This window comes from Bos taurus, chromosome 2 (assembly GCF_002263795.3).
Source record: "Bos taurus isolate L1 Dominette 01449 registration number 42190680 breed Hereford chromosome 2, ARS-UCD2.0, whole genome shotgun sequence".
In the NCBI taxonomy this organism is placed as follows: Eukaryota; Metazoa; Chordata; class Mammalia; order Artiodactyla; family Bovidae; genus Bos; species Bos taurus.
The window spans coordinates 914177-933980 of NC_037329.1; the positions used below are offsets into that span (position 1 = coordinate 914177).

At 40.2% G+C, this 19804-nt stretch overlaps 1 protein-coding gene across 6 annotated transcripts in view; it reads right to left on the reverse strand.

Moving 5' to 3' along the window:
* HERC2 (HECT and RLD domain containing E3 ubiquitin protein ligase 2) overlaps window positions 1–19804 on the reverse strand; it is a 233164-nt gene that overhangs the window by 194410 nt on the left and 18950 nt on the right. For 5 of the 6 annotated variants that reach the window (NM_001206081.2, XM_010801779.4, XM_015474311.3 and 2 more), the window contains one exon: window positions 3933–4070. The exons of the other annotated variant lie outside the window; for it this stretch is intronic. In NM_001206081.2, the coding sequence (NP_001193010.1) occupies window positions 3933–4070 (138 nt within the window). The remainder of the gene's footprint in view (window positions 1–3932; window positions 4071–19804) is intronic. 6 annotated transcript variants of the gene reach the window in all.

Genomic DNA, 19804 nt, shown 5'->3' on the forward strand with positions numbered 1-19804 from the left:
TTGTAAAATAGTTATACATCTAACATAGGCATAACCATATACAAAGCAAATCTTAACAGACCTAAAAAGAGAAATCAATTGCTATACAATAATAGTACAGGACTCACTTACATCAACAGATAAATCATTCAGACAGAAAAATCAGTAAAATAACATCAGACTTAAATGACAACGTAAGACCTGACGGCCTTAACAGTTAATATACAGTTCATTCCATCCAAAAGTAACAGAATACACGTTCTTCTCAAGCGCACATGAAACATTCTCCATAACAAAAAACATATTAGGCCACAATAAACTTCATTAGACTGAAATCACATCAAGAATCTTTCCAAACTATTAAGTTATGAAATTGGAAATCAATTACAAAAAGAAAACTGGAAAATTCACAACACATGGAGATACAACAACATGCCACTGAAGAATAATGGGTCAGTGAAGAAATCAAAAGAGAAATTTTTAAAAATACCTTCAGACAAAGAAAAACAGAACTGCAACCTACCAAACTTACCAGATACAGCAAGAGCAGTTCTAACAGGGAAATTCAGAAAGATAAACGTCTACCCCAAAAAAAGAAAAAGAAAAAAAGAAAAATCTCAAACAAGAAACTAAATAACCTAAGTAAACACCTCAATAAACTCAAAAAAAAAAAAAAAAAAAAGAAATGAAAAGAAAGAACAAATGAAGCCCGAAGTTATCAGATGGAAGGAAACAATAAAGATAAGAGTGGGAACAATTCAAAGAGAATAAAAAGATGATATAAAAGATCAATAAAACCAACAGCTGTTTTTTGAAAAGATAAAACTGACAAACTGTTAGCTAGAATCACCAAGAAACAGAGAGGGCCCAAATAAATAAAATCATAAATATAAAAGGAACTGTTACAACTGGCACCAGAGAAATACAACTATACACCAACTGAAGACTAGATGAAATAAATTCCTAGAAACATATAAAATTTCAAGACTGAATCATTAAGAAATAGAAAATATGACCAGACCAATAACCTGTTAAGGAGACTGAATTATTCATCAAAAACCTCCCAACAAACAAACTCCAGGACCAAAGGACTTCACTGGGGAATTATGCAAAACCTTCAAAGAAGAATTAATTCTAATTCTTCTCAAATTCTTCCAAGGATAAAGGAAAAAACGAAAAAAAAAGGACGGAATACTTCCAAACTCATTTTATAAGACCAGGATTACCCTGATACCAAAAACAGACAGGACAACCACCAGAAAAGAAAATTTCAGCACAATTACCCTGATGTTCACAAATGCAAAAATATTCAACAAAATATTCATCAAAAAAATCAACAATACATTAAAAGAATCATGAGTGAGTGAAGTCGCTCAGTCGTGTCCGACTCTTTGCGACCCCATGGACTGTAGCCTACCAGGCTCCTCTCTCCATGGGATTCTCCAGACAAGAGTACTGGAGTGGGTTGCCATTTCCTTCTCCAGGGGATCTTCCCGACCCAGGGATCGAACCCGGGTCTCCTGAATTCCAGGCAGACGCTTTCCACGGATACAAAAATAGATCAACATCCACAAATCAATCAATGTGCTATACAATAGTAACAAACTGAAGGATAAATATCATATAATCACCTCAATAGATGCAGAAAAAGCATTTGCCATAACTCAATACACATTTATCATAAATACTCTCAATATAGTGGGTAAAGAGGGAACATACGTCAATGTAATAAAGGCTATATATGATAAGCCCAGAGCTAACACCATACTCCGGAGAAGGCAATGGCACCCCACTCCAGTACTCTTGCCTGGAAAATCCCATGGACAGAGGAGCCTGGTAGGCTGCAGTCCTTGGGGTCGCGAACAGTCTGATACGACTGAGCGACTTCACTTTCACTTTTCACTTTCACGCACTGGAGAAGGAAATGGCAACCCACTCCAGTGTTCTTGCCTGGAGAATCCCAGGGACGGGGGAACCTGGTGGGCTGCCATCCATTGGGTCGCACAGAGTTGGACACGACTGAAGCGACTTAGCAGCAGCAGCAGCACCACCATACTCAATGCTGAAAAGCTGAAACATTTCCTCTAATGTAAGGTACAAGGATACCCACTCTCACAACATTTTTTCAACACTGTATTTGAAGTTCTAGCCACAGCAAAGAAGAAAAAGTAATCTAAACTGTAAAGGAATAAGTAAAACCGTCACTGCTTGTAATGTCATGACATAAAATCCTGAAGACACTCAAAAGAATTATCAGAACTCGTCAATGAATTTGGTAAAGTTTTAGGATACAAAATTAATAAACACAAACCTGTTGCATTTCTATTCACAATGAACTATCAGAATGAGAAATCAGGAAAAAGGGTCCTAATGACAACTGCATCAAAAAGAATAAAATAGCTAGGAATAAATCTAAGGAGGTAAAAGAACTGTAGTTAAAAAACTGTAAGACACTGATAAAGGAACCTGACAATGTAAGACATACTGTGCTCATATAATGAAAGAATTAATATTACTTAAATGACCATACCACCCATCTACAGATTCAATGCAATTCCTATCAAAATTTCAATGACATTTTTTAAAGAACTAGAACAAATAATCCTAAAATTTGTACAGAAACATAAACAAAAAATCTCAAATATTTAAAATATTTTTGAGATAGAACAAAGCTAGAGGTATCATGCTCCCTGATTTTAAACTATAAGACTTATATGAAAGACCTGAAACCATGAAACTTCTAGAAAAACTAGGCAATATGCGCTTTGACACTGGTCCTAGCAATATCTTTCTGGATATGTTTCCTCAGGCAAGGGACACAAAAGCAAAAATAAACTAATGGGACCTCATCAAACTAAAAAGCTTTTGCACAGTGAAGAAAACTATCAACAAAATGATAAAGCTGCCCACTGAATAGATGATATTTATAAACAATATATCCAATAAGGATTAACGTACAAAATCTCACTCAACATTAAAACAACAAACCAATTCAATTTAAAAATGGGCAGAGAAAACCACAATTCTAAAAGACACATGCGCCCCAATGTTTGTCGCAACACTACTTACAATGGCCAGGACATGGAAGCAACCTAGATGTCCACTGACAGATGAATGGATAAAGAAGTATATATGGGCAACAGTACATATATACAAAGGAATATCACTCAGCCATAAAAAGGAACAAATGTGACTCGGGTGAACTGAGGTGGATGAACCTAGAGCCTATTATACAGAGTGAAGTTAAGTCAGAAAGAGAAAAACAAATATCATGTATTAACCTTGGACAGTTAGGAGATCAAACCAGTCAATTCAAAAGGAAATCAACCCTGAATATTCACTGGAAGGACAGATGCTGAAGCTGAAACTCCAATACTTTGGCCCTCTGATACAAACAGCTGATTCACTGGAAAAGACCCTGATGCCGGGAAGGATTGAAAGCAGCAGAAGAGGCCGACAGAGGATGAGATGGCTGGATGGCAACCATCTTAAATGAGGTAACTAGACTAGTCAAAATCCTAAAGACAGAAAGTGATTTCCAAGGCAAGGAAGGGAAGTTTCCGTTTCGGAAGATAAAGAGGCTCTGGAAATGGATGGTATACAACAGCGTGAATGTATTTAATGTCACTAAACGGTACGCTTAAAACTGACTGAAATGGTAAAATGTATGCTATGCACAGTCTACTAAAATATAAACTTGGAGGAGGAAATGCAAACCCACTCCAGTACTCTTTCCAGGAAAATCCCATGGACAGAGGAGCCTGGTGGGCTACAGTCCATACAGTGGCAAAGAGTCAGATACAACCAAGTGACTGAGCGCACTACTAAAATATAAAAATTTAAGTTTAATTTTTAAAAATCCCATGACAAAAATAAAGTCCATCTACTTTATCTAGAAAATGAATGCCAAGCCATTCATTTCAAAGAACTAGAATTTGAGTAGATCTTCATACCTGGTTGCTTACCCCATACCCAGCTCTCTAGGATTGACTTGGCCCTATATGCAGGTGCAGGAGTTTCTTCCTCTTCTTTTTTCTCTTTGTCATTCAGATCTTCTTTCTTTGTTCCAATCTGAGTATCAACACCATCATCTGGAAAATTTTTTATAAATTTAAGTATATAAATTGCTTTTTAAAATGTAACATAACACTTGCCAGTCTCTTTGCAAATTTTCACCCAAAAAATGGAAAAGTTAAGTTGCAACACACATCATTAGCTGACCATTTGACAATTGGGAAGAAAAAATTACATGACTCATCAACATAATATACAGTGTGATTTAAGAAGTAATGAATGGCCCAGTGACTCTTTTCATTTGAAAAATCAAAATATCATTCAAACTGTTCTTTGACGTATGTCTTCCAAAACATACTATCGATTTCCTACTATATTTCTCAACTAAAAATCTTAAGTCTTTGATATTAACATTAATTGTTTTTATCCAGTGATTTCCAATTGCAGTGTGTCCACAGTAAGGGAGGACATGGAATGGGAATATGATTCAAAAATCATCTTCAACTCTATACACTGCCCTACCCCACACCAACTGAGAACCAATGTTACACAGGGCCACTACCAACTGAAATAGTAATTCAGCAATGCTGCAATACGAAGTAAACTGAGTACCACAACTTTAGGCCACTGACTAGTTGGCCTAAGAAAAATTGTTATGAAACTCCTTACTTAGCAAGTTAAGAGAGAACTAATATTCACCTTGAAGTGTGAATGTATCCTATCCTAGAAGACCGCTACTAAATGAACTATTTTCTAAATAATAGAAACTATTTCCTAAATAGTAATTAGAAATAGACAGTTGACTCTTGAACATGTGCAGTCAAAAATCCACAGTTCTTCCATATCCAGCAATTCAAACCACCGATCATGCAGTACCATAGTACTTACTACTGAAAAAAAATCTGCTCATATGTGGACCTGCATAGTTCAAACCTGTGTTGTTATTTAGCATCCACTATTACATCTACATCTGTGAAAAAAGTATCATATCACAGATAGTAAAGAGTATCTAAAACCAACAAGGTATAAAAGAAACTCCGACATTCTATAAGAAAAATATCAAATGTCCAACAGAAGCAACCCCAAAAAGCTAATGCTATGAAAAGATACTAAATTCATACTTAGAAAAAGTATAAATTAAAACAATGAAACAGTACTTTACACTCAGCAAACTCACAACTGTTAGAAAGCTAAAATAAAAGCTCCAAGGCAGACCTTTTATTCCTTTTCCATCTGGTTTTGCTCTGTTTCCCAAGGGCCTAGAACAACAGAGGCCAGGGATTAAGCCCTCGATGATGAGGGCTATTATTATTTAGTTCAATAACTAAATAATGCCAAGTGTCAGGAGAAATGTGGAGCTGCAGGCACAAATCTTCAGACGCAGCTGTGGAGGAGTCGCGCCCACAGCCCACCTGAAGAGCAATCTAGGGCACGGGAGGTCCAGCAGTCGCCTCCAGGCACATGCCCACAGAGCTCTGGGACAGGCCTGTGACGGGAGACATGGAGACAAAGGCTCACAGCAATCTAACGCACCTCAGACATAGCATAATGTGTGAACACTGTACACGAGTATGTTTTAAATACCAGTGTATTTAAAATAAAAACACACAAAAAAATAAAATAAAATAAAAACACAAAAACAAATTCATTAGACAGAAAAACACTTAAAAATATCGATTTGGAAATAGTGTGTCAGGAACTGACAAGTATAATTAACTCAACGTTCTGCCCCTGAGGCCAAAGAAAAAGCCCTTGTCACATTATACTACTTATGTCCCATTCCCTCAACGTCATGCCATAGCTATGGTTAACGGTACCTCTTTTATTTACAGAAATATCAAGGATTCCCTGGCAGTCCAGTGGTTGGGACTCTGCACTCTCACCATCAAGGGTTTGGGTTCAGTCCCTGGTTGGGAAATGAGATCCTGCAAGCCATACAACGTGGCCCATAAAGAAAAAAGGGAATAAAAAATAAATCCAACAAAACATAGATTATTTTTGTAATGTAACTAAAGAGCCTCTTAATGAGGTGAAAGAGCAGAGCGAAAAAGCTGACTTAAAATTCAACATTCAAAAAACTAAGATCATGGCATCCAGTCTCATCATTTCATGGCAAATAAATGGGGAAAAAATGGAAACAGTGATAGACTATTTTCTTGGGCTCCAAAATCACTGCTGACAGTGACTGCAGCCATGAAATTAAAGCTGCTTCTTCCGTGGAAGGAAAGCTATAACAAACCTAGACAGCAAATTAAAAAGCACAGACGTTACTTTGCCAAAAAGGTCCATACAGTCAAAGCTATTATGTTTCCAGTAGTCATGTATGGACGTCAGAGCTGGACCATAAAGAAGGCTGAGAGCCTAAGAATTGATGCTTTTGAATTGTCGTGTTGGAGAAGACTCCCCTCGACTGCAAGGAGATCAAACCTGTCAATCCTAAAGGAAATCAATCCTGAATAGGCATTGAAAGGACTGATACTAATGCTGAAGCTCCAATACTTTGGCCACCTGATGCAAAGAGCTGACTCATTAGAAAAGACCCTAATGCTGGGAAAGATTGAAGGGAGAAGGGGACAACAGAGGAAGAGATGGTTGGATGGTATCATTCACTCAATGGACATGAGTTTGAGCAAGCTCCAGGAGGTGGTGAAGGACAGGGAACCCTGGTGTGCTGCAGTCTATGGGGTCGCAAAGAGTCAGACAGGACTGAGCAGCAGCAACAACTTAAAAACAATGTTCCAATATCCAAAAAAGGTAGGTGAGAGAAACAGAAAACAGAGCAGAAACAGAAAACAAATAGTAAGACGAGAAGTCTTAAAATCTAAACATATCATGAATTATACTATAAATGATCTGAACACAAAAGATGGACTGTCACAATGGATTTTCTAAAAATGACCCAACTACATGCAATCTCTACAAAACTCACTTGGAATATAAAAATATAAGGAGATTAGAAGTAAATAAATGGAAAATATATATATACCAAACAATACTAATCAAAAGAAAGTTGAAATGACTATTTTAATATCATATAAAACGGATGCCAGAGAAAAGAAAATTACTGGAGATAAAGCAGAATATAACATAATAATAAAGCAGTAAATTCACCAAAGAAAACATAACAACCTTACATGTGTATGAAGTCAAAATAAAGCCCCAAAACATACAAAACAACAACTAAAAGGAAAAATGGACAAATCCACAATTATGTTAGAGACACCAATACTACCCTGTCAGTAACAAAACAAGCAGAGAGAAAACCAGCACTGATAAGGAACTGAAAATCATAAGCATAAACCAGAATTAAAAATCATAAGCATAAACCAAACAGATGTGATCAACACTTTATACAACAAGCTATCCAATAAGAGTAGAACATGCCTTCTTTTTAAAGTATACATTGAATATTCACCAAGACAGATCACATTTCAAAAAAGCAGGTCTGAAGAAGGGGGACAAAAATGAAACAGCACAAGAAAAGTGAAAATAAGCTGAAGTGTACAATACAAAGTACCTGGCCATACAGCAGAGCATTATTCTTTTTAATCCTTACAAAAAATTCTTCCAGCAGGCAGGCTTCTGTCTCCTGTTCACAGATGCAAAAGATACTGCACCTCACAGTACAGTTCAGGCAAAGAGCTTGGGCTAGAACGCAGTGTAGGCTGTAACTGCTGGGCCCTACACGCCCATAGGGTCTGCCTACAAGGCTGGGGGCAAACTCCAGCCTGAAGCTGGCTCATGTACGGTCTGAAAGCTAAGAAAAGATTTCACATCTTAAATGGCTGGAAAGTAATCAAAAGAATATTTTCTAATGAAAACATTATAAAAACTTTACATTTCAACGTGAAGTTTTGTGTATGGCTGCTTTGGCACAACTGCAGGGTCCCAAAAGTGGGTCCCCTGGCCGTTTAGAGTAAGTCTGTCAACCTCTGATGCAAATCTCATTGTAAATATTACAAATAAAAACACAAAATGCTAAGATAACATCAGCAATATAATCTTTCATCACCAGGAAGCAGACAAGAAGCATCACTAAACACAACTCAAGTTTTACTCTCAGGAGCATAAACAAGAACGTTTACAATAGCAAACGCAGGAGGCAGTCACTTGAGGATACAAAAACAACCAAGAAGAGCTCCACAACAAGCTCTGAGACAAAAGGTTAAGTATGTCATTTCTTCTTTCCATTAACACAGGGCTCAAAAGTTTACAGAGAGCAAACAAACAGAACATAAACTATTATGGAACACACACACACCACAGATAATGGAAAGATGGGGATACAGGAGTCGGGGAGTTGATCTTCCTAACGTTCCAGGGTAACACCCTGAAGGGGAAGAGCAGATTTCAGGAGATGAAATGAGGACTAGAAGACTTTAACACTCTCCTGTTCTAGTACAGTAAGAAGATTTTTCACAACCACCCAATGAGATTTCCTCTCAAAGCACTGTCAGAAGGTGCTAGGTATAGGACCTACAGAAAGAGGAGTTGTTCTTGCTTAGTCGCTGTGCTTGAGGTCCAGAGTAAGCAGAAGGCTAGAGGTACAGGCAACCCCTTTGTGCAGTTCTCCCCACACAGGCAGGACCACAGCTGGAGCAGCACTCCTAAAACGGCCCAGGGCCACCAGAGACTCCTGCATTCTACTGCGCAACGTAAGTTCAACTGTGTTTTATTTTCACTTTAATCACTACCTTGAAGAAAGCTTGTTCACTAATACAGACTTCTCAATTAAAAAAAAAATAGACTGTAAATAAAAAAAAAAGAACTACAGGTATCTAAGAACATTCCCCTTCATGGATCACAGCCTTGTTGTTGCAAAGGAGCTTGCATAACACAACGAAATCTATGACCAAAACCATGCCAGGTCACCCAAGACAGATGGGTCATAGTGAAGGGTTCTGACAAAACATGGTCCACTGGAGGAAGAAATGGCAACCGACTCTAGTATTCTTGCCTGGAGAACTCCACGGAGAATATGAAAAGGCAAAAAGATATGACGCCAAAAGATGAGCCCCCCGGGTGGGAAGATGTCTAATATACTACGAAAGATGACCCCCTAGGATGGAAGATGTCCAATACACTACTGGGAAGAACAGATGGCACTTACTAATAGCTCCAGAAAGAATGAAACGGCGGGGCCTCAGTGGAACAATGCTCATCTGTAGAGGTGACTGGAGGTGAAAGTAAAGTCTGATGCTGTAAAGAACAATATTGCATAGGGGCGGATTCATTTTGATATTTGGCAAAACTAATACAATTATGTAAAGTTTAAAAATAAAATTTAAAAAAAAAGAAAGAAAAATATTGCATAGGAACTTGGAAGTGGTCAAGCAGGAGATGGAAAGGTTGAACATTAACACCTTACGAATCAGTGAACTAAACTGGACAGGAATGGGAGAATTTAACTGAGATGGCCATTATATCTAATACAGTGGGCAAGAATCCCTTAGAAGAAATGGAGTAGCCCTCACAGTCAATAAAGAGAGTCCAAAATGCAGTATTTGGGTGCAATCTCAACAATGACAGAATGATCTTGGTTCATTTCCAAGGCAAACCATCCAACATGACAGTAATGCAAGTCTACTCCCCAAACACTGATGCCGAAGAAGGCAAAGTTGAGCAGTCTTACGAAAACCCACAACACCTTCTAAAACTAACACCAAAAAAAGATGTCCATTTCATCATAGGGGATTGGAATGCAAAAGCAGGAAGTCAAGAGATACCCAGAATAACAGGCAAGGTTGGCCTCAGAGGATAAATTGAAGCAGGGCAAAGGCTAACAGTTTTGTCAAGAGAACACGCCGATCACAGCAAACACCCTATTCCAACACTCTAAGAGACTACTCTACATATGGACATCACCAGATAGTCAACATCGAAATCCAACTGATTATGTTCTTTGCAGCCAAAAATGAAAACGCCAGGAGAAATATCAACAACCTTGATACGCAGATGATACCACTCTAATGGCTGAAAGTGAAGAGAAACTAAAGAGCCTCTTGAGGGTGAAAGAGCAGAGTGGAAAAAGCTGGCTTAAAACTCAACATTCAAACAACTAAGATCATGACATCTGGGCACATCACTTCACAGCAAATAGATGGAAGAAAAATGGAAACAGTGAGATTTTATTTTCTTGGGCTCCAAAATCACTGCAGATGATGACTGCAGCCATGAAATTCAAAGATGCTTGCTCCCTGTAAGCTATGACAAACCTAGACAGTGTGTTGCCAACAATGGTCCATACAGTCAAAGCTATGGTTTTTCCATTAGTCGTGTAATGATGTGAGAGTTGGACCATGAAGAAGGCTGAGCATGGAAGAATTGATATTTTTGAACTGTAGAGCTGGAGAAGACTCTTGAGAGTTCCTTGGTCAGCAAGGAGATCAAACCAATCAATCCTAAAGGAAATTAACCTGAATATTCACTGGAAGAACTTCTGCTGAAGCTCCAATACTTTGGCCATGTGATGGGAAGAGCCGATGCACTGGAAAAGAATCTGATGCTGGGAAAGATCTAGGGCAGGAGGAGAAGGGGGCAACAGAGAATGAGATGGTTAAACGGCATCACCAACTCAGTGGACATGAATTAAGCAAAGTCCAGGAGAAAGCAGAGGACAGAGAAGCCTGTTGTCCATGGGTTGCAAAGTCATACATGACTTAGTGACTGAACAACAATCTAAATTTATCACTGAAAATTCTCCACAAAAACGGAAAAGGAATGGGCTGGGGGGGGGGGTGGGGGCGGTGATTATACGTGTGTTGGTGGCAGGGGGAGACTGATTTATTTTAAGGAATTGGCTTCCACAATGGTGGAAATTCAACTCCAAAAACTGCAAAGAAAGCAAGAAAGGTGGGGACCAAGGAACAGTTGATGTTACAGTTTTGAGTCCAAAGGCAATCTGGACGGAAAATTTCTTCTTGCTGGAAGACAGTTAGTCTTTTCTCTACTCAGACTCTTCACGTGACTGGATGAGGCCCACCCCCATTATGAAGTGTAATTTGCTTTACTCAAAGTCCATGGATTTACATGTGAATTTCATTCAAAATTCACTTTCATAGAAACATCCAGAATAATATTTAATCAAACAAATATCTAGACAACATGGCTTGGCAAAGTTGATACATAAGATAAACCATTACACTAAAGATCTCAATTAATAAAATTAATTAAAACTAAAAGGAGATACTTCAAGATGGTGGAGGAATAGGATAGGGAGACCACTTTCTCCCCCACAAATTCATCAAATGATCATCTGAATGCTGAGCAACTTCCACCAAACAACATCTGAACACTGGCAGAGGACACCAGGCACCCAGAAAGGCAGCCCAATCTCTTCGAAAAGGAGGTAGGACAAAATACAAAAGACAAAAAGAGATACAAAAGAGTTAGGGACAGAGACCTGTCCTGGGGAGGGAGTCCTGAAGTTTCCACACAGTAGGAAACCCTCTCACAGACAGGTGTGTGGGGGCTTTTGGAATCTCAGAAGGCAACATACCCAGAAGAAAAAAAAAAAAAAAAACCCAGAGAATACACACCTAACTACAAATGCAGAAATGGGAACATTCCCAAGAAAGGCTCTAACCTAACAACCTAACGAGTAGCCTGGCCTGCTCACAGAACAAAGGAATGAGGGAATACCAAAGGAGAATGCCTGGAGGCGGAGGCAGGCTTGCAACAGCCAGAGCTGGAAGGCAAGGGACTGCTACAATCTCACCCCCAGAGACAACATCTTCCACCAAACTGTGAGGAGGCTCCCAGCTGCTAATGCTGACTTCCTGAGACCCTGGACGGCTGACATCGGCCAGGAGGGTCTAGGGTGAGACCAGCTCTCCAGAAGAGACACACAGCACACCTGATATGGTACTCTCATGGTGCCCCTGGGAAACTGAGCAGCTGGGACCAGGAGGTGATTGAGACACACAGCCCCCTCGGGACAGCATGCTCACCAAGCACCTGGGGGCCTGAGCTGCTCAGACAGGAGAAGGGCACAAAATGTACACCCAACCCACAGAGACCGAGCCAGAACTGTGTCTGAGTGTCTCCTGTGGAGGGACGGGTCAGCAGTGGCCTGCCACAGGGGCTCTGGGTGCAGCAGACCTGGGTATGGCAAAAACCTTGGTGGAGGTCACCATTAACCCCACCATAGAGCCACCAGAACTTACACAGGACTGGGCAAACAGACTCTTAGAGGGCACAAACAAAACCTTCCACGCACCAGGAATCAGGAGAAAGGAGCAGTGACCTCACAAGTTACTGACCCAGACATGCCCGTCACTGTCCAGCAGTCTCCAGCAGAGGCTAGGTTCGGCAGTGGCCTGCTGCAGGGTCAGGGGCAATGAGTGCAGCAGTGTGTGCATGGGGCCTTTTGAAGGAGGTCACCATTATCTTCATTACCTCCACCACAGATTGGCCTCAGGTCAAGCAACCAGGAGGAACACAGCTATGCCCACTAACAGAAAACTGGACTAAAGATTTACCGAACATGGCCCCACCCATAAGAAGAAGACCCAGTTTCCCCTGAGTCAGTCTCTCCCATCAGGAAGCTTCCATAAGCCTCTTATCCCTATCTATCAGAGGGCAGACAGAATGAAAACCACGATCACAGAAAACTAACCAAATGGATCACATGGATGACAGCTTTGTCTAGCTCCATGAAACTATGAGTCATGCTGTGTGGGGTCACCCAAGATGGACGGGTCATTGTGCAGTGTTCTGACAAAACGTGGTCCACTGGAGAAGGGAATGGCAAACCACTTCAGTATTCTTGCTTTGAGAACCCCATCAACAAAATGAAAAGGCAAAAAGGTATGACACTGAAAGATGAACTCCCAGGTCGGTAGGTGTCCTATATGCTACTGGAGAAGAGTAGAGAAATAACTCCACAAAAAATGAAGACACAGAGCTAAAGCAAAAACAACACCCAGTTGGGGATGTGACAGGGATAGAAGTAAAGTCTGATGCTATAAAAAGCAATATTGCACAGGAACCTGGAATGTTAGGTCCATGAATCAAGGCAAATTGGAAGCAGTCAAACAGGAGATGGCAAGAGTGAACATCAACATTTTAGGAATCAGTGAACTAAAATGGACAGGAATGGGAGAATTTAACTGAGATGGCCATTATATCTACTCCTGTGGGCAAGAATCCCTTAGAAGAAATGGAGTAGCCATCACAGCCAACATAAGAGTCTGAAATGCAATACTTGGATGCAATCTCAAAAAAAACAGAATGATCTCTGTTCGTTTCCAAGGCAAACCATTCAATATCACAGTAATACAAGTCTATAACCTGACCAATAATGCTGAAGAAGCTGAACTTGAACAGTTGTATGAAGATCTACAAGACCTTCTAGAACTAACACTCAAAAAAGATGTCCTCTTCATTATAGAGGACTGGAATGCAAAAGCAGGAAGTCAAGAGACACCTGGAGTAACAGACAGATTTCGCCTTGGAGTACAAAACAAAGCAGGTAAAAGGCTAACAGAGTTTTTCCGAGAACGCACTGGTGGTAGCAAACACCCTCTTGCAACAACACAAGAGAAGACTCTACATATGGACATCACTAGATGGTCAATACCAAAATCAGATTGACTATATTTTTGCAGCCAAAGATGAAGAACCTCTATTCAGTTCAGTTCAGTTCAGTCGCTCAGTTGTGTCTGAGTCTTTGCAACCCCATGAGCTGCAGCATGCCAGGCCTCCCTGTCCAACAACAAGTCCCAGAACCTACCCTAACTCATGTCCATTGAGTTGGTGATGCAATCCAACCATCTCATCCTCTGTCGTCCCCTTCTCCTCCTGCCCTCAATCTTTCCCAGCATCAGGGTCTTTTCAAATAAGTCAGCTCTTCACATCAGGTGGCCATGGTATTGGACTTTCAGCTTCAGCATCAGTCCTTCCAATGAATATTCAGGACTGATTTCCTTTAGAACTCACTGGTTTGATCTCTTTGCAGTCCAAGGGACTCTCAAGAGCCTCCTCCAACACCACAATGAAAAAGTATCAATTCTTTGGCGCTCAGCTTTCTTTATGTCCAACTCTCACATCTATACATGACTACTAGAAAAACCATAGCCCTGACTAGACAGACTTTTGTTGGCAAAGTAATGTCTGCTTTTTAATATGCTGTCTAGGTTGGTCATAACTTTCCTTCCAAGGAGTAAGCGTCTTTTAATTTCATGGCTGCAGTCACCATCTGCAGTGATTTTGGAGCCCAAAAAAATAGTCTGACACTGTTTCCACTGTTTCCCCATCTATTTCCCATGAAGTGATGGGACCGGATGCCATGATCTTCATTTTCTGAATGTTGAGCTTTAAGCCAACTTTTTCACTCTCCTCTTTCACTTTCATCAAGAGGCTTTTTAGTTCCTCTTCACTTTCTGCCATAAGGGTAGTGACCTAAATCAAATCCCTTACGATTAAACAGAGGAAGTGACAAATAGATTCAAGGGATTAGATCTGATAGACAGTGTCTGAAGAACTACGGATGGAGGTTCATGACACTGTACAGGAGGCAGTGATCAAGACCATCCCCAAGAAAAAGAAATGCAAAAAGGCAAAACAGTTGTCTGAGGAGGCCTTAAAAATAGCTGAGAAAAGAAGAGAAGAGAAAGGCAAAGGAGAAAAGGAAAAATATACCCATTTAAATGCAGAGTTCCAAAGAACAGCAAAAAGATACAAGAAAGCCTTCCTCAGCGACCAGTGCAAAGAAATAGAGGAAAACAACAGAATGGGAAAGACTAGAGATGTCTTCAAGAAAATTAGAGATAACAAGGGAACATTTCAAGCAAAGATGAGCACAATAAAGGACAGATACGGTCCTTAACAGAAGCAGAAGATATTAAGAGGTGGCAATAATACACAGAAGAACTATACAAAAAGACCTTAATGACCCAGATAACCACAATGGTGTGATCACTCACCTAGAGCCAGACATCCTAAAATGCAAAATCAAGTAGGCTTTAGAATCATCACTAAGAACAAAGATAGTGGAGATGATGGAATTCCAGCTAAGCTATTTCAAATCCTGAAAGATGATGCTTTTAAAGTGCTGCACTCAATATGCCAGCAAATTTGGAAAACTCAGCAATGGCCACAGGACTGGAATAGGTCAGTTTTCATTCCATTCCAAAGAAAGGCAATGCCAAAGAATGTTCAAACTACTGCACAATTGCACTCATCTCACACACCAGCAAAGTAATGCTCAAAATTCTTGAAGTTAGGCTTCAACAGTACATGAACCATGAATTTCCAGATGTTAAAGTTGGATTCAGAAAAGGCAGAGGAACCAGAGATCAAACTGCCATCATCTGCTGGATGATAGAAAAAGCAAGAAAATTCCAGAAAAACATCTACTTCGGCTTCAATGATTACAGCAAAGCCTCTGACTGTGTGGATCGCAACAAACTGGAAAATTCTTCAAGAGATGGGAATACCAGACCACCTTACCTGCCTCCTGCAAAACATGTTTGCAGGTCAAGAAGCAACAGTTAAAACTGGACATGGAACAAAAGACTGGTTCCAAATCAGGAAAGGAGTATGTCAAGGCTGTATATTTTCACCCTGCTTGTTTAACTTCTATGCAGAGTACATCAAGCAAAATGCTGGGCTGGATGAAGCACAAGCTGGAATTAAGACTGCCAGGAGAAATATCAATAACCTCAGATACGCAGATGACAACACCCTTATGACAGAAAGCAAAGAGGAACTAAACAGCCTCTTGATGAAAGTGAAAGAGGAGAGTGAAAAAGCTGGCTTAAAACTCAACATTCAAAAAACAAAGATCATGGTATCAAGTTAAATCACTTCATGGCAAATAGACAGGGGAAAAATGGAAACAGTGACAGACTATTTTCTTGGGCTCCAAAATTTCTGCATATGTTGACTGTACCCATGAAATTAAAAGACACTTGCTCTTTGGAAGAAAAGCTATGATAAACCTAGACAGCATATTAAAAAGCAGTTTGTGATTACATTGCTGACAAATGTCTGCATAGTCAAAGCTATCTTTTCTCTGGTAATCACATATGGATGTGAGAGTTGGGACTATAAAGAAAGCTGAGCACCAAAGAATTGATGCTTTTGAACTGTGGTGTTGGAAAAGATTCTTGAGAGTCCCTTGGACTGCAAGGAAATCCAACCAGTCCATCCTAAAGGAAATCAGTCCTGAATATTCATAGGAAGGACTGATGCTGAAGCTGAAACTCTAGTACTTTGGCCACCTGATGTGAAGACTTATTGGAAAAGACTCTGATGCTGGGAAAGATTGAAGACGGGAGGAGAAGAGGACAACAGAGATGGTTGGGTGGCAACACCAACTCGATGGACATGAGTTTGAGCAAGCTCCAGGAGTTGGGGATGGACACGGAAGCCTGGCATACTGCAGTCCATAGGGTCGCAAAGAGTTGGACACGACTGAACTGACTTCCTGAATTTGTGAAATCCTGTACAAATGCTAAGAGAGACTACTAGATCATCAGTCACCACGCTCAAGTTAACAAATAAATGTACACATGCCTTTGCCTCTTCATGCTACTGTATGCCAAGATGCAAAATCAACTTTACACTTCTTAATCATTAGCACATTCTTTTTGCTTATTAAACATATTAAATGGGACTCATAATGTGGACTCCAGAGTTCTGCTAAAATGTTTAACACCAATATCATACTTTTTAATCTGTGGTATAATAAAAATATTTATTTGGTCTTTGGTCTAGATTCCTGGTACAGAGCTTCTAAAACCCTTGCAATTTACTCAGGAGTGTCTTTTGATATTCACAACAAGCTCCTTTCCACTATACCTGAGCTTATGCTAAGGAACTGACTCAGGATGGGGCCTCTAGATAGCTAGCTCCATGATGTGAGCTGGTCACCAGAAAGACCCAATAGTGATTAAAGGGGAAAACTATCAGGACCATCTCCTGACCTCTAGAGAGAGAGAGGTTGGAGATTAAATAAAATCTCTTGAGCACAAAAACTGGGGGATATTTCAGGTTGGTGAATACACAGATGTGCTGGGAGGTTGGAGGGCCAAGAAAAGGCATGGAGGCTCTGAGCCCCTTCCCCACACCTTGCCTCTGCGTCTCTTCCACTTGGCTGTTTTGAGCTGTCTTCTTTATAATAAACCAACAAAGTGTTTTCCTGAACTTTGTGAGTTTTTCTAGGCAATTATTGAACCTGAGAGGGTTATGGAAACCTCTAAATTTGTAGTCAGTCAGGCAAATGTGAGAGTAACCTGGGAATTCCAGCTGAGTCTGGCATCTGAAGTGGAGGCAGCCTTGGAGAACTGAGCCCTTCACTTGTGAGGACCGAACTCCAGTAGTTAAGTGTCAGAACTGGACTGAATTATCAGACATTCAGTTGGTGCTGGAGAATCACAGAATTAGTGTACAACCACACTCTGAATTTGTTGTTGTTTAGTCGCTAAGTCATGTCCGACTGTTTTGTGATCCCATGTACTACAGCCCACCAGGCTTCTCTGTCCATGGGATTCTCCAGTCAAGAATACTGAAGTGGGTTGCCATTTCCTTCTCCAGAGGATCCTCCTGACCCAGGGATCAAACCTGTGTCTCCTGCACTGACAGGTAGATTCCTTACCAATGAGCCACCAGGGAAGCCCACTATCTGAATTAGAGGCTACTTAATTCAGATCAAAGTCATAATCTCAACCACATGAATGGCTGAGATTAAACAAGAAAGAATGCTGGCAGAGAAACATAAATATATAAGCAAGATGCTAAAGATTACTATCAAGGAAGAAAGATAGTAATTTCTGTCTTAAAGAAAAATGTCCAGTTATACAAAAACATGAAACAAGATGGTAAGAGATAAGTTGGCAGATACATTAAGTAACAGAAGATCTGAGGTAAACTTTATCTGCCTTAGTTAACAAAACCTACAAAAAATGTGTCAGAATTGACAAAGTTGATCAATAAAGAAAGGTGTGAACCCTTTACTACCACCCTGGGCTTTCTCTCTGTGATTATAGCACAGCCATCCTCTCTCGAGCCCAGATCAACTTCCTCTGAAAGCTGTTTGATGCCATCTTCCCAGGATCAGCTCTCTTCCTGTCTCTGAAACTCTCAAGGTAGTAGACTTTGGCTGTACAGACACAACACACTTTGAAAAGAAAACATCATCAGCAGAACTTGGAACCATGTCAGAAATGCAAATTCCCAAGTCCTACCCAAATCCAAGAAATCATAAATTCTAAGGGTGGGGCCAGACACTGGTCAGGCCAGTATCTGACCAAGACTCCAGGTGAGTTTGAGAACCCTTGGGCTACAGAATCAGGATTCAACTGAGTTCTCACTGTTAGCAGGACTGAGTCCTGACTACTCTTCCTAACACTCACAGCCCTTTGTGCAATAGCGTCTAGCCTTGAGTTTATAAATGTGCCCCCCCAGAATGTGTCCACTGCATCAGCAGCTGCATTCTCCTAGATTTAGATGCGGCTGAGCACTCAAGCAGTCCATGTCCCTCCAGGCTGGCCCACACCTATCTGCTGCTCCCTGTCCACCATACATACCACTGCTCTTCACAGTCCTCCACCTGGAGGATCCCAGCTGCACCACCACCCTTGGGCCCAGGCCAGGTCTCCTTGACAAACCGCAGGAATCAGGCCACTCCTGAACTCCACCAGCCCTGGTTGTGGGTAACATCATGGGGTTTTTATGATCCTGTTAAACACTTCTGTATGCAAATACATTTTCTGCCCAAATAATCATGAATTATTTGGGAAGAAAAGCCACATCCAATATTTTATATCCTCCACAGAGAAACTATAAAACCAGGAGAAAAGTTGTCACGTTCTTTAAAAAAAAAAAAAAAAAATTAAAAACTCATCTCTGGACGCTTAAAATTGAAACACATGTAACTAAAGAGCACTGACTAAAAAAAAAAAAAAAGGCACTGACTAGACCAAGAGAAAAGAAAACCTTAAAAACAATGCACAATACAAAGTCAGAAAAAGCCAAGATAAACTCCATAAGAACTATATAAAAACTATAAAAAGTTAGTACTGATGTCCATAAATGACATTATTAATGTAACAGAAATAGCAATAAAATTTTTTAAGAGGCCTGACTACGCAAACAACTGGCTAGTATATTTCTACTATCTGCACAGACTGAGAAGGTTTACAATATATGAAACAGTTCTTCACACAAAGGTCAGCCCCTGACAAAAATTTAAAAATCAAGTTTAGTGTATCTGTTATTAGCCTCTTAACTCTCCCTTCTTTACATCCTATTCCCTCCTCTATTTTCCCTCAAAATAATAAATACTGTAACTCTAAACAGGGTTGTAAGAAACACTCACTTGAAAAAAAAGTGTAAGATTATAATCTAGCCTGTCTTTTGTAGGGCAGGCCCCAAAAAGGAAACACAAAGCTTACTACCTAGATGGAAGCACTCTTTCATCAGTAGGATCAAAAAGTTCTAAAAGAAGAAAAGAAGGTTTATTCCAAGGTAAGCTCCAATTATTAAAAGCCACTATGTCCACAAATGAATGAAGAAAACAAGCTAAGCCAGAGTAAGAACCCATCCTGAATCGCCATGTGTGCAGGAGAAAACGGTCATCCCCAGGAAGCAGAGGAAAGGAAACGGCGCCTCTAAGGCTTCTGCTCTGATCTGTGTTTTCCTCAGAATCAGCCACACTACAGTTACATACAATGCACACAGTTTTCTGAGGAGAGGTGAGGTGGTCTGGTATTTCTATCTCTTTGAGAATTTTCCAGTTTCTTGTGATCCAGACAGTCAAAGAGTCTGCACAGTCAATGAAGCAAATGTTTTTCTGGAATTCCCTTGC